At 46.9% G+C, this 14,771-nt stretch overlaps 1 protein-coding gene across 1 annotated transcript in view; it reads left to right on the top strand.

Moving 5' to 3' along the window:
• The first annotated feature begins 72 nt into the window (after positions 1–72).
• LOC115553642 (CUB and sushi domain-containing protein 3-like) overlaps positions 73–14,771 on the top strand; it is a 251,189-nt gene continuing 236,490 nt past the window's right edge. Inside the window, 1 exon segment of the mRNA XM_030370072.1 lies at positions 73–614. Within this exon segment, the coding sequence (XP_030225932.1) occupies positions 434–614 (181 nt within the window). The 5' untranslated portion in view covers positions 73–433.

The following is a 14,771-nucleotide window of genomic DNA, read 5'->3' as shown; positions in this document are numbered from 1 at the left end:
CTCTCTTGCCCTCTCTCCCTCTCTCTCTTTTCACTCTCGCTCCCTCGCTCTCCCACTCTCGGTTTCTCTCCACCACATGCCCACTTCCCCCTCCGACACCCCTACCTGCCTTATGTCGTCGTGATTTCAGGGAAAAATAATTTCGGATGGAGGAGAATGTAGCGTCGGAGCGGAGCACCCAAGCAGGTTTTCTTTGGACTTGATGCCCCTCCGTGCGGAGATGGTTGAGCCCTCCTCATCCAGGCTGCTTTGGTACCCTCCTAAACCCCAGCGCTGCTCACTCGGTTCCAGCCATCAGCTGACATAGCCGGGCAGGCAGGATCGCCTGTCTCTGGTCTGAGAGAGGAGAGGAGGCAGCGGAACCAGCCCTAGACCCAGTGCCCAGTCAACAGCCTTACTAGGGGAGAGTACATGGTATAGTTTTTTGATTTTGATGATGAAGGGGATCCACAGAGACGGATATTACGACGGATCTATCGAGCTCTCTGACTTGTTCAACAGAAGATGCATCAGATGTGGCCGAGGGGACTTGGTTCGAGCTAAAAGGATGAGGATTAGGACGGGGATCCTATTTTGGAATCTCGTCTTTTCGCTGATGTTCACTTGTGTCAAAGGTACGTCACTGCAGCAATGGGTCTGATGTTTATGGTTTTGTTGGACTTGGTTCTGTTTCGTTGGGTTTGAACCCGATGTTATTTTTCTGGCATTTACCGTCCAAGGCGTACGTGCGTAAAATGTGCGCGTCATCGGGAGGGAGTTTTTGGGACGCGTTTCCCAAGGTTTAGCGCTCAATGCAGGCTTTGAGTGGATCACTCCATAGATATTCCTGCGGTAGCCCACTCTTCTTCAGACATCCTACGTGAGCTGGTTCCCTCAGTGGGCCAACGTGGGGATTGTGGAATTGCATGGACACGCACTGCATATTTCGTACCCTGCGATGCGTCGAGTTTCTAATGCATTTAGTCCTCCTCCCCCCCCCCCCCCCCCCCTCCCCCCGATTTCTGGGTCGAGTTTCAAGTATTTCTGCAGGAATCGTGCCAGGCCACTTAAAAAAGGACTGATGTTAAACTGTGTAAATGGGTCCAAATCAATTACTAGGAGGCAGCAATCGTGTGCTGGTGTATAACTGAGTGGCCAGCAGCAACCATGCAGGTGTAAGGTGGGCTTGTTAGTATTCTAGTGGCTGTTTCTCCGGGTTGGCCGATTTCAATAGCCGGTGTTGTCTGTTAGGTAACCTCCTCTTACGTTTTTCTGCATTATTTTAAACGGCGATACGCTGCACTTTGCATTATTTCATATTCTTTGACGATGCGATTCAATTTTTGTATCATGCAGTTAAAACTAAGTATGGATGTTTAGCGTTTACATGACATTGAGCAAAATTTTCTTGCCAGGAACTATCGGAATTCTTATCTAACAAACACGAACACGCACACGCACGCACGCGCGCACACACGCACAGGAATACTCTCAAATCCTCACTTGGCTTTAACTTGGCTTGTAATAAATGAACCAAACTGTTGCTCATACGCCACGACAGACGAGCAGTAAATCAGATATAGCGTTGATTTTCCTGTGCGTGTGTGCGCGCTCCACTGTGCGTGTTTGTGAATGTGCTTCTATGTGAGAAAGGGAGAAACAAATAACCAAGAGTGGTGTGTTTTAGAGAGAGAGAGAGAGAGAGAGAGAGAGAGAGAGAGAGAGAGAGAGAGAGAGAGAGAGAGAGAGAGAGAGAGAGAGAATTTCCAAATGTAGGCCTTTGTAAGTCATGGATGCTGTCAGCTGATTCCCTGCAGTCCCTGCTCCAGTCCATATATTACTTGATTCGATACCTGTTGTGTAATTGTGTGCGTGTGTGTGTCTGTGGTGGGTGGGTGGGTGGGGGGGGGGGGGGATGCATGTGTCTTTGTGTGTGCGCAGGTGTTTGTGTGTATGTGTGCGGGAGCCAGAGAGGGGGAGAGGGAGAGAGAGAGATGGAGAGAGAGAGAGAGAGAGAGAGAGAGAGAGAGAGAGAGAGAGAGAGAGAGAGAGAGAGAGAGAGAGTCTGGGACTTTGTGATTTCTGTTTCGGGGCCTCATTACTGTTTTTCCATTGTGAATGTATTTCAGAGTAATCCATTCAAAATGTCAAGCTGCTTTTCAGGGTTATTATTTCTGCGGGCTCCAAGCACATCGCATGTGTGTGTGTGTTTGCATGCACACATGGGGGTGAACCCATGCTCCGGTATCTCCCCCATTAGTATGTACAGCAGCTTTTGGCCTGCTTACGGGCTCAAACATGGCACCATCCCTACACAATGACATCCTCCATATCGTAGGCATAGGAGCATTGGAATATCAGTGATTTTGTTAATGGTCACGGATTTCAATCATGTTTAAGTAATCAATCATGAAATGATTTCTCATTACGGGGAGACTGTGTTGTTTGAACAGTGCCACCGCGTTTCCCATGCGATACTTTGGCAAACCAATGTTTCCATCAGGGCTAGGTTACGGTATATTACCATCGATTAAGGATCTTTCAACAATACAGCTCTCTCTTTGAGTTTCTCTCAGAGTATCGGCAACACAGAAATCCCGTGATTCATTAATCTGACACAAGCCACGTATGTGAACCACCACATGTAGGGCAGGCCTGCAGGTAGCCTTTGAATTGACATGCTGATTGTTCTCCCTCGTGTGTGAACCTCATGTCTGCCTCATGGGAGGGGGGGGATGAGGCGAGTCCATCGCAGCATGCTGCATGTTTCATCTCCACCCACATCGTGGCGATGTGGGACCTGGGGTCCATCACCCACCCACCCAGCCCTGTCTCTTATTAGCGGGAGCCAGCTAACCGGCGGTGTACAGGGAGGAGGTAGGTGAATGGATGGTGATGGTAGTGGTGTTAGTGGGTGGTGTCCTTGTTTGGGAAGGAGAGGAAGGAGGAGGAGGAGGAGGAGGAGAAGGAGAAGTGTGTGGTGGTGGTGGCGTTAATGGTGATGGTGTCCTTGTCTGGGAAGGAGTCGGGGGAAGAGTTGTTGGGGGTGGTGGTGGTGTCGTTGTTTGAGGAGGGAGGAGGAGGTGGAGGCAGATGAGTGGGTGGGTGGGGATGATTGGAGTGCAGTTATTCTCCAGCTATGCTCGTGATAGTTGACACACTGTGCGCAGAAGTGAAAAAGAAAAGACAAGAGAAATATGAAAGCGCGCATCGCCGTAGTCGGGGCCGGTGACTCACGGAGACGCTGGTGTAACATCGTGCCGTCTTCACTTCCTACACTTTGTTCTCAGCCACATCACCGTGGGCAATGCACCTGGTTTGATGTGGAATTATCGTTCCTCTGTTGCGCGTCGCCGTCTCGCTCTTTGAAGACGTGGCCAGAGGCTCGCCCAGAGACGACACAGAGACTCCGACCCTTGGTGTTGTCAGGGGGAGGGTTGTGATCCCCGGTTATCCACACACATTTACATGCTGCCTCTGTTGGTGACGATGTAAGAGCAGAGCAACAAAGGTCCCTCACACGTTCTAAAACCCGGGGGGGGTTCTTAAGCTTGTTGTAGGTGGGTGAGATGGTGGGAGGGAGGGTGGGAGAGGGAGAAGGGGGAGGGGGGGAGAAAGGGAGGGAGAGACATAAGGGTTTGAGAGAGAGATGGTAGAGAGAGAGATACAAAGGTTTGAGAGAGAGATAGACGAGAGAGAGATACAAATGGGTTTGAGAGAGATGGGAGAGTGATAAAGGTTGTGAGAGAGAGATGGGAAAGAGATATAAGGGTTTGAATGAGATGGAGAGAGATATAAAGGTTTGAGAGAGAGATGGGGGAGAGAATTAGATTCATAAGGGTTCAAGAGAGAGAAGGGAGAGAGAGAGAGAGATACATAAGGCTTTGAGAGAGAAAGATGGGAGGGAGATGGGAAAGAAGGGAGGGGGGGGTGATGGAGAAAATGGGAGCAAGAGGGAGACGTGAATCATGGCTTTTTTCATGATAGGAAGTACAACTGTGTCATTGACTCCCCTGGGGACACAGCAGAAACCGTTTGCTGAGCTCAAAACACTCAGCGACTTAGGAAAGTAAAGTGTTGTTTCACAATTCACCTGCGTCACGTCATAATCTCATTGGTAGGCAGGACAAAATGTGCCGGCGGTATGCATCCATTAAACACAACAACGGCTTGTACTTTAAGTCCCGTCGTTAAGCAGGAACCAGAGAGGGCCTGATTAGCCAGCGAGCTATTATAGCGAGGTAATGTGGTGGACCCTCCTCTTGCTGTTGTCCACTGGAGCGCACACCGAAAGCTATTAAGGGCTATACTGCCAGCCACCCTCTACTGTATGTAGAGGGGTCATTGTGGTTTTATAAATGTATTAAGTATGTCGTAAAACAGTCTGCAAAAGTTCTTGGACATGGGTTCTGTACAATTTCCCTGTTTGATTGAGCCCTCAATTCGGGTCAATTGTTAGTAGCTCAACAAAGAGTGAGTCATAATCCATCTCCAATTAGTCTTAATCCTGTGACATATGATTGTTTGAAGGGGACTCGGGAGATGAGAGGGAAAGGCAAGATCGTTTAGCACTCAGCGAGGCGAGGGTTCCCCATATCAAAGGCACCCTCACTTCCTGTGTTAGGAAGCAGTTTCACGTAAAGTAGGAAATGAGGACACCACTAATGAGTGTGCGAGTGATGAAGGAGGAGGGCCGTGTATTGGTCGATAAGGATTTGATTGGGGATTATGTGTTATCAATGGTGTTTTGTGGATGAAATGAAGCCGGCCTCCTCCGCTGGACTGGCTAGACTAGGCGGACTCGATCATAAAAACCTTTCTCGGTTTCAGAGGAAATGAGAAGACATTGTAAAAAATAAATCAATTTCCTGTTCCTGCTTCTGTTGGAACGGTTGGTTGTCAATGTTATTGAGAAATGGAGGTGATTTGACAGTGTTTTGGCATTGAATGGAAGTATGGTAGGGTATGACACCACCTGAACTTGGGTTTTAAGGAACGAACACCTTTAGGTGGCATTATAAATAGCCACTCTTATAAAATCACGGCATGCAGAGCTGTATTTGAAAGAAAAAGGTCAGGAAAGTGTTTAAACATTAAAAACGATATTGGTGTATTAGATCCTCAGCAGTTAGTTGGAAGTCGTGTTCTGCCTCCAGTCTTGTGTTCTATCCCGAATTACATATGTATGATATCAATTATAACACTAATATATCAGACTGAGACAACAATGTTTGCTGATATTTGGCAACGTGATAACCTAATTAATTCATCGCCGCACAAAGCAACAAGCAGGATACCCGATAAGATTCAAGTGAGATTATTACGTGTTTGTTGTGCATTGGTTTGTTTATCCAGAGTTTTCCTGGGCTCAATATCTGAATTTCTTACCCAGGGAACAATTTTGAGCTTGGTGATTGGATGATGCTTTGTTTACACAGTGATCTGTGGGATTTCGGCCCATCATTTGTCTTGTACCCTTGACTCCCTTTCAATGAACCAAAAGTTGTTTGTACTGATGATTCTACCTGCAGGGTTTGAGTCCTGTCCAAGAATCGGCTCCAATTGCCTGCACAGCCCTTCAGACAAGATGTATTGCCCCTCATATAACACACACACGCACGCACGCACGCACGCACGCACACACACACACACACACACACACACACACACACACACACACACACACACACACACACACACACACACACCACACACACACACACACACACACAATATAGGTGTCCGTAATACAGATATTTTACATCTTCTAATGGAATCCCTTCCACATCTCTCTTTGGCAAGCGGACTAAACGGGGATGCATTGGCACGTCTCTGCAGTCAACAAACCTTCCAGATGATGCCTCACTGTGGAAAAACACACGGGCAGGAGAGACAAGGCAGTAGACATGGTTTCAGCAGAATGATGGGCCACGGAGCACTTCTCCTGAAGGAAATGAACAGATTGTTGATAATTATCTTCCGTCCGTCTGTTGCACCCAAAGTTTGGTCCCTAGCGTCTTAGCACCACTCTGTCTCCGCGCTGTCGTTCGCGCATAAAGACGGAAAACGCAAGACTTTTTTCTTTTGGGGGGGATCGCCGGCAACCCGGGAATCGTTAATTACCGGCCTGGTTGTGCTGTACATGCTGTCACCTGGTCGCATGAATCCCCTTCAGAAGCCCCCCCCCCCCCATATCGTATTCCAACCCCTCCGGATTGATTATGTAACAAGACTGGATCAACTGCTGTCGGGGCTCGTCAGGAAACGCGATTGGTCCGTGTTATAATTATACCCTTTTCCTGCCGTGAATGTGGGGCAGTGCTCCCCTCCGAGAACCCGCTGCTGGAGTTTTCCATCTCTGACACGTTGCCGTGGATGACAGCGGCGGCGGCGGTGGTGATGGCAGCCCTGGAGGGAAATCTGAGGAGCCAGACATGGCGGCTGGGCTATCCTCCAGATGCGTGCGCTTTGCGTCCGTAAGTGGAGCAGGCCGCGTGTGGGTTTTTCCGGTGGTCAAGCAGGTCCCGGGAACCAGGAATGGCACATGGCGGCTCCCCTGACACGCAGGGGGGGTTTTAGTAAACTCCACTAATTGGGTTGTCCTTTCAGCGAGGAGCAAAGTGCTTCCCTCCCCTGGCCTGTGGCTGGTGGGTTTTGGACCCAGACCACGGCTCTTAAATGTTTCTGTCAGCTCCCCTCAGATGGTACAGCTATAGTTTGCTGAATCTGATTAAGTCTCCCTGATTCTATTTTTTTTGTCGTTCCTTAGGTATCTGTTTTAATGTAAGCAGTCCTCCCGGGAAATGGGAGGAGGAGGAGGATTGGCTATATCTTGTCCTCGGGCTCAAAAACATCTTAACCCACCGTTTCGTGGAGATAAAGTCGGAACAGACGGGGGGGTGAGGGCTGTCTTGTCTGGAGAGAAGCTTGGGATTCAGGGTGGGGAAGGGGAAGGGGAAGGGGAAGGGGAAGGGGAGAGGCTGATGATGACTGTCGGTGCACCCTAGGTGTCGTTTTCAAAGAAGATTAAGCCCTGTCTGTTGTGTGAAGGCATATTCACTGATATCATCTTTGCCTGGGATCCCTGGCTTCAGTGGCCGCCCCTGTGGCTGGAGTTAATGGCTTTCAAAGAGTATCAAGCATGCTTTATGCTTTGGAAGCTCCACGGAAAAAAGGTAATGGGATCAAAAGGAAAAGGAGATGATTCAAAAGGTTTTTGGTGCCGCCGCCTTGGAAAACAGACGTCTTCCATCGCGGTCGCCGTTTCAGATCAGCAGTGTTTGTGTGAGACGTGGTGATGATCAAACGGGCGGTTTATACATGGCGAGGGGAAACAGACCAAAGAAGTAGAAAAGAAAACACATGCTGTTTATGTGATGCAGCTCATCCGAGTGCGCTTGTAGGTGGATGTTGTTTTAATGGGTTCACGGTGTGAGCCACGTCTGTCTCAAGATAGTTTTCTGTCCAAGCTTTTAATCGATAGTATGAATATCCGAAATCTGTATTCATTATTATCTAAGATAGGCACAATCGTTTTTGACTTTATTTGACATGAATATCAAATATATCTCTCTCGATCGATAGACTGCTAAATCTATCTTGTGATGTATACACTATGTTCAAATGAAAGTGGTTGAGGCCACAATAGTGGGATGTTGAAGTACTATAGTATCCTTGCCTTGTCTTGTTTAATATTGGATGTGTGACCAGCTGTTGGTCAGCCCTAGAAGGCTGCCCAGCGTGTGCTTGGTTCAGCACCGTGTTGACATGACTGGTTCCGTCTGGTACTTGTTGGGTCGGAGGTCTGGTGCAGGAGCAACAAATCAATACAGAATGGTCATTGAATTCCAAGGAGTCAATGGACCTCGGAATAAATACGATTTAACCTCCTCGTAAAATTAGGGTTGATCATAATTCTCGCGGCTGCGATTGAATAACGTGTCACCGGCAACTGTGAGCACCCCTGGAGACTTTGATCTGGGCGAGGGTAAAGCCCAGTTCAGACCAAAGATTCACCTAAGGGGAGGGGGGGAATAAAAGAGAAGGGAAAACTCCAACGCCCCTGCAGAGCTGGCTCTATTGAGAATTGACAAAGCACTGGGCTGGGTGGTGTACACTTAACCGAAAGGTCATTGATTGACTGATCATCTCATCTCCGGGACCAATGCTTGGTGGCTTTAGCCTTTTAGCCTAGCTCGTTGGCTGCACATTCCATGGCCCTGTTGTCCTTCTACGGACTTTCCATGTGATCACTCGCTAATTAATCCGAGCTTATTAGGGGATATGTGAGCTCGAATGGAAAACGTGTGACGATAAAAAACAAGGCTTTCTTTTTCTCTTTTGTCAGGGCGAGTGACTTTCTGTTGTTCTCGTTATCTGCGAGAACTTGGAATTGGATTTCTGGCCTCCTTCATATTCTTGGTGTACCGGAGACCTCACAGTGGAAGGCTGGAACCTGTAGCGACACAGCCCCCGTAGCACTTTGAGTATGTTGTTCATCCATAAAATACAGACAAATGAGGAACACACAAATACTTTCCCCAGAGGAACGTAAATATTATTATTTTTTCCTCCTGCGGGGATGTTCTGCGAGAGCGTTCGCCGAAAATGTGATAAGCCGGTGTGTCTGTGTGCCTTCCTTTGCATTTAAGTGTGTAAACGCTCTCATTTATTTTTGTTTTGCATTTTCTACCTCACCGGTTGGCAATTTTACACCACCCATTACGGAATACTTCCTTGCCCTTTTCCAAATTGTAATGACACCCTCGTGAGCCAATAGTTGCTCTCTCTGAGGCTAGCCTACAGAGCAGCCCAGCCAGCTGACTGTGATTACGACCGACTCTTTCAGCGGGGAATCGTGTCGGCATTTCAACCATGCGGATGAAATGCCTCTCGCCGGTCCCCTATCCATTTAAGGTGGCTGCTTTCTAAAGTTTGCTGTCAAAAGCACCCGGCAAGTCATTTTCTGTTGTTCTGTCTCCCTCGCAATGATGGTAAAATTACTTCCACATTTTGTGTCAGTGGCACCAGGGAAAAGCTTGCCATAGATCTGAGATAAAAATTGCTTGGATCTCTCTCTGTAAGAAAAACGAAAAAACATGCGCTTCTATATATAAACCCCTAACTGCTGTTGCAGCCCTGATTGTCTCATGATACAAAGCGGGACGGTTCCCTGCCTAAGACGATGACAACAAACAAGTAGTGGAAGTAATTCAACAACCTTGTGCTCCCCCCTCGATGCGATGGGTGGTGTTGAGACGTTTTTTTACGGTTGTTTCCCTCTTCTTCCTCTCGTTCCTTCTCTTTCACAAGTTCCACTTTGGGGTTTGCTGTTTTTTTCCCTCGCCCATGAGAACGAATATTAAAGCAGTTGCTTATTTTTTTGGATAAGTTTAACAAGTGGGTTTGTGACTATCTTTATCTATATATAGGTGTGTGTGTGTATATGTATATAAAAAAGAAGACTGCCGTGATTGCCCCTCTGCTGCAGTTTTGTAGGTAGGCAAATATAGGACACAGTTGTTGCGGCAACGATGGAGCAGCACATAAAGTGTGTCCTTGTGTCAGCTGACCTTTGTTTCGCTGGGTAAGGGCTCTCTGTCAGACAGCGGTGGGTTCTCGAAGCTAGTGTCACTGATGGATATCTCCCTTTTTGGCTGACTGTTCGCTAAGGTCACGCACAAATCAATATGGGCCTATTTAATTTCTTTTAGTTTTTTTTGTACTTTGATTGCTAGGCAAACAATGTCAGGCCTGCTCTCAGATTCTGTCTGGTCATCGTCGTCGTTTGAACAAGATGAAATACTAGGCCCTACGAGGGACCTGCCCTTGACTAAGCGTGAGTTATTAGGTCAATCTCGAGAAAATTGAGGAAATATCCAGACGGGAAGGGAATAATATGAGAACGTTAGGCCTGGGCATACCAGGCCAGACTCCTCTTTAAGTGTACCCTTTTATAGAAATATATTTATAGAACTGCAACTACATTCAACCACGTTGAATCGTTCAAACATACACCACGTGTGTTTTCTATGTTATAGTGCTAACTACAATAATGCTTCCTGCATTGGTCGTACAATAATACAAACTGTTGTTACATAAAACAGGCTGATCAAGGAATGCACTCTCTAATTATACATTTTCTCAGGGAAAATACGTATGACTCTCATACTGATACTATGTGTGGGTGTGGGTGTGGGTGTCCTTTGTTGACCTTCTGAAGGCAGGGCATGCTGGAGACAGGGCATACTGGGAGTCTCATTGGCGTGTGTACCGGCTGGTGTGGACCACACATTTGATGAACCGAGGCAATGTTTACTTTCTCTGTCCCTAATAACCGATTCAGTTGGCAACCAATTGACGAAGGGCTGTATTAACATAGCCTGAACACCCTGTATCATGCATTATGTATTTTTACAAATGTAACCTTGATGGCCAAGGGAAGAGGGCATGGCTAAGTCGTTCATTAGCTTATTCCTAGTGCAAATACCTAGCAAATACCACACATGTGAAACCTATGAATTCACAAATGCATGCGCATACACACAAATGCTCACATTCGCACAGACGCAGAGACACGCACACAGACACACACACACACACAGGCATATGCAAACATGCATAAAATGTGCACACACACGCACAAACTCAAACATACGCACGCACTCACACACGCACGAAAACACACACAAGCACCCCCACACACACACAGGCAATGGAAACATGCACAGGTTTTAACACACTCGACTCTAATGTGAAAGCAAGGCTTTCATTTCCCAACCACAACACTAGAGCACAACAGTACCAGACAGGCAGTGACGACCGAAGGTGGGTTGATGCTGCTGCTGCTGTTGATGTTGTTGTTGGGGCCGTGATGGATAATGTGTTGGTCTCAAGGCCAGAGGTAAATGTAACTATTTGAGCAGCAGCAGGGACCGATCTTGACAGCACTTGTCTGCCAGCGTGCCCACACGCCTGCTGAGGCCCCCCCCCCCCCTCACCGCCAGATTTATGTGTTATGATACAGATTCATATTTTGAACCCCCTATTTTCCCCTACCGTGCGATCACAGCGGGCTGCTAACGGTTTTTTTCATCACAATTTATGGTCCACATCACGCCACGGCGCCCGCGCCTCGCGTCCGTGACGCTCACCCCGGGGGGGACGATGGTGGCAGGGGCGGTGGCGGTGGCGTTGGCGTGCTCGAGCTAGTCGTGCAAATCAGACTTTAGATTAACAATCTCAAATCTCGATGGCAGACGCGCCCAAATATGGGCGAGCAAGGCGTTTTCACTTTCTCTCGCTTCATATTTTTGTTTCGACCAATCATGTCGCTGGAGGATCAGGGGGAGGGGGAGCTGTGAGCGTGTAATTGGCTATCAACAGCGAACACAAACCTCGACTTGCACCAGTAAACTGTGAAAAAAGTTTTCGGTAAAGGTTTCAAATCAAAAACCGTGCGGATCAGCCCACTGTAGATACAGACTTATTAAAATCCCCCTTCTCCAAGCCTCATCCGCTGGAGCAAATTAGTTTCGTACTAGAATATCTACGTTACGGATCAGGAGGCAGGATGTAGCTCCACCCCTTTTCAGTGTCTCGGTTCCGGCCCGGGCTCTGGGTTCCGTCTCCTCCCAGGAGTTCTGCTGTAAGCAAGCCGCAACACTGAAGTTATGGCTCGCTGAACTAATTGACAGAATCCACTTTGAGAGGATCACTAAGGACAATCTGAGACTTTTGTAAAGATTTGATAACCTTAGGTGTCTAAATTGCAGGACAGGTCGAGTCTTGAATGCAGTCTGGGGTGGGTTGTTGTGGATAAGGGGATTAAGGCTTTTTTTTGTTTATATAAAAAAGAAGCACTGTAATAATGACCATTTGGTGGCTTGATATTTTTTACATGACGCTTTATGATTAAAATATTTCTAACAGGAGTTCTGCTGTAACATAGTAGGCAAGCTGGATCCCAGCCTACACTATAGGTAATATTAGGTCGGAGTCAGGCGACTAACTGATGAGCAATACATCAGCAGCATAGTTAGGGCCCTGGCAGTAAATGGGTTTACTGCATGTCCCCTGCTCTGTGAAGGAGGTATATGGGTTTCGGTTGTCTTTTTTTCTCCCCTTCCTTTGAAGCATGAGCAGATGTTTACAATGGGCTTTTTATAGATGGAAATGTATTTGAGATGATGCCGGTGCTTAACATATTACAAGCTGGTTTAATGCACTGCGCGGAGACCAAGGGATCTTCCTGATTTCAATTTTTTGTTCAGAATGGATGGCTTACAGGGAGGAGAGCCAAATACAAAGCTGGGGATAGACAGAGCGAAGACAGGGGAGGTTGGTGCGAGAGAGTGAGCAAGAGAGCGAGCGAGAGAGTGAAACGATGAAGCGATTGTGAACGATTCTGAGAATGCGCAGTTGAATGGGCAGTGAATGAAAGGGACACGCCGGGGACTCTAAATTGGCATGTGTCTGCCTTACCCAGTTAAAGCAGACTTGTTTAATTCCAAATTCCTCATTGTGCTTCCAGGAGGTGCGTTTGCTGGGTTAGCTTTGTAGTGGCTTAGCTCCTCATGTGTGGGGAATACATTTTTACTTTCCAAAAACAGTTGAATATGTGTTCAAGATTGATTTTACAAGATTGTAGTTTGTCTACAAATACACAGATAATGAGGCACTATTTCCAGCTCTTTGATTATTGGGGTACCTGTGATGCGCTGCTGACAGGTTACCCCATGTAGACAACCAAGACAAAAGCAGAAATGATAGAATTGTGCCAGCGGCGCAAACTACAATTTTGTTACGTTGGTACTAGCGCTTATTTTGTAAACAAAACGACTATTCTGGACACACTGGAAAACTTTGGAGAGTAATTTAAAGATAGTTCCCCTCACATGAACAGGAGAGAGGCTACTGTAACTCTGCCAGTCAATGTAAGTGGCTATCAGAGAGCAGATGCTAACCCAGTGAGCTCCCCTCTTGGACGCACAATGAGGAACTTGGAATCAAACAACTGGTCTGAATCTGGTCTGAATGGGTAAGACCGGCTAATGGCAGTTTACAGACACCCCATTGTCACCCTTTAAGGTACATGAGAGAAAAAGGGAAACTTGGTAAGAGAGATGCAACAAAATGATAGATTGTTGTGAGAGAGAGAGCGACAGAGAGTTAGAGAGAGAGAGAGAATAGCAAAGAGCTTGTGTTCCATCAACCTCCAGGACATCAGAACTATCAGCCGCACACAAACATCACTATCACGTAGCTCACACAACCCACTCTGAACAAGGCCCATTATTCATTGAGTGCATGACACGCAACGATATATCAGGGAAAAACACAACACTTCAAAGTTGTCCTTCCTCCCCATTGGTAAGAAAGCCTGGCAGAATTCTTTGATTCTGCAATCTTTCTCCAAGGCCCGCAGAAATGTGTGCCTAATTGGGGATGGGGTTTGCGTCAGCCATCAGCACAGGTGTTGACAGCTGGTGGTTTTTAGTCCGATTTAATAGCCATGATATGAGCCAGCATTACTATTCATAGACTGCTGTTAAGTAGGCTATGTATGCTTCCTGCTCCGTGCTTAGAAGGGTTCACTCGATGAAGTGGGTCACAGTCATCTTGGCAACACAGGCTTTCAAAATGGCCCTAATGGAATCCAAAATCCATGATTGTATGGATTGTAATGAATATAACCTGATTTAAACTCTTGCAGAAGAAACGACTCGCTTTCTATTATGCAATTTCAGGTATCGCTTCTGGTACAGAGCTTTTCAGCGGTAGGGGGTGCGGTTTCTCCCCTGTAGCCGAGTTATGATCGTGAGATTTGTCGATAAAAAACGGGGAAATTTGTAATTTGGCAGGCCATATAAGTATAACTAATGTCAAATGTAATTATTTCACAAAAAAAAAGGGACATTTATATTTGTCCTATTGTTATCATGCTAAATTTTAGTACTGTAGTAAAGGATTTTGATTTTACTGGGCTCCTCCAGAATGGGACATAGGGTTGGGGTTGTTGGGCTTATTGTAAGGTTTGCAGATAAAATAAATGGCCTGGTGCTCCATGTTGCCATGCAGGAGGTTGAATGTGTGTGATGGCTGGTTTAACCTGTGCACACTGATTGCTCAACGTGCAACAGGTGTGCAGGCTCACCCAGCCCCAGACTCCAAACAGACTCGGCCAGGTAAGGCTGCTTCAACAAGCCATCGTCCGCACACACACAAACACACTACTATATAAGGGTATCTTTCTATACGATTCTATTCACTCCTGCCTCTGGTATAAAGTCGATAGATAGACACCCTGTGTAGTGAGGTCAGTCAAGACCAATCAGATCGACACGAGACTAATTACCAACAAGTTTCTTGGAATTAATATTCATCAGCAGGCTAGAATCTTGGCCATTCCAGAATCGATTTTAAAACATTCGAAAAAAATCCTATTTTTATAAAATGGGGACATTCCCGGGGACAGCTCCAGCCAGGACAGGAACAGGCATCCAGAAAGAGGGAATGTCCCCCGGAAGACGGAATGCCCCAGAAACAGGGAATGTCCCCCCGGAAAACTGTGAATGTCCCCGGAAAAACGGAATGGCCTCGGGAAACAGGGATCTCTCATAAGACTCAATGTTCAGCGTTGAGTCTTAGGCCCCGTTTACACGAAGACGCTTGCGGGTGAAAACGACAAAATATTTTATCGGAAGTCAAGGTTCAAGGTTCAAGGTTCAAGGTTGCTTTATTCATACCCGTGGGTAAATTTGGTTTGCAGGGCAAGAAAAGTGTGTTCACAC

This window comes from Gadus morhua, chromosome 11 (assembly GCF_902167405.1).
Source record: "Gadus morhua chromosome 11, gadMor3.0, whole genome shotgun sequence".
Lineage (NCBI taxonomy): Eukaryota > Metazoa > Chordata > Actinopteri > Gadiformes > Gadidae > Gadus > Gadus morhua.
This window is presented reverse-complemented; position numbering and strand designations above follow the sequence as displayed.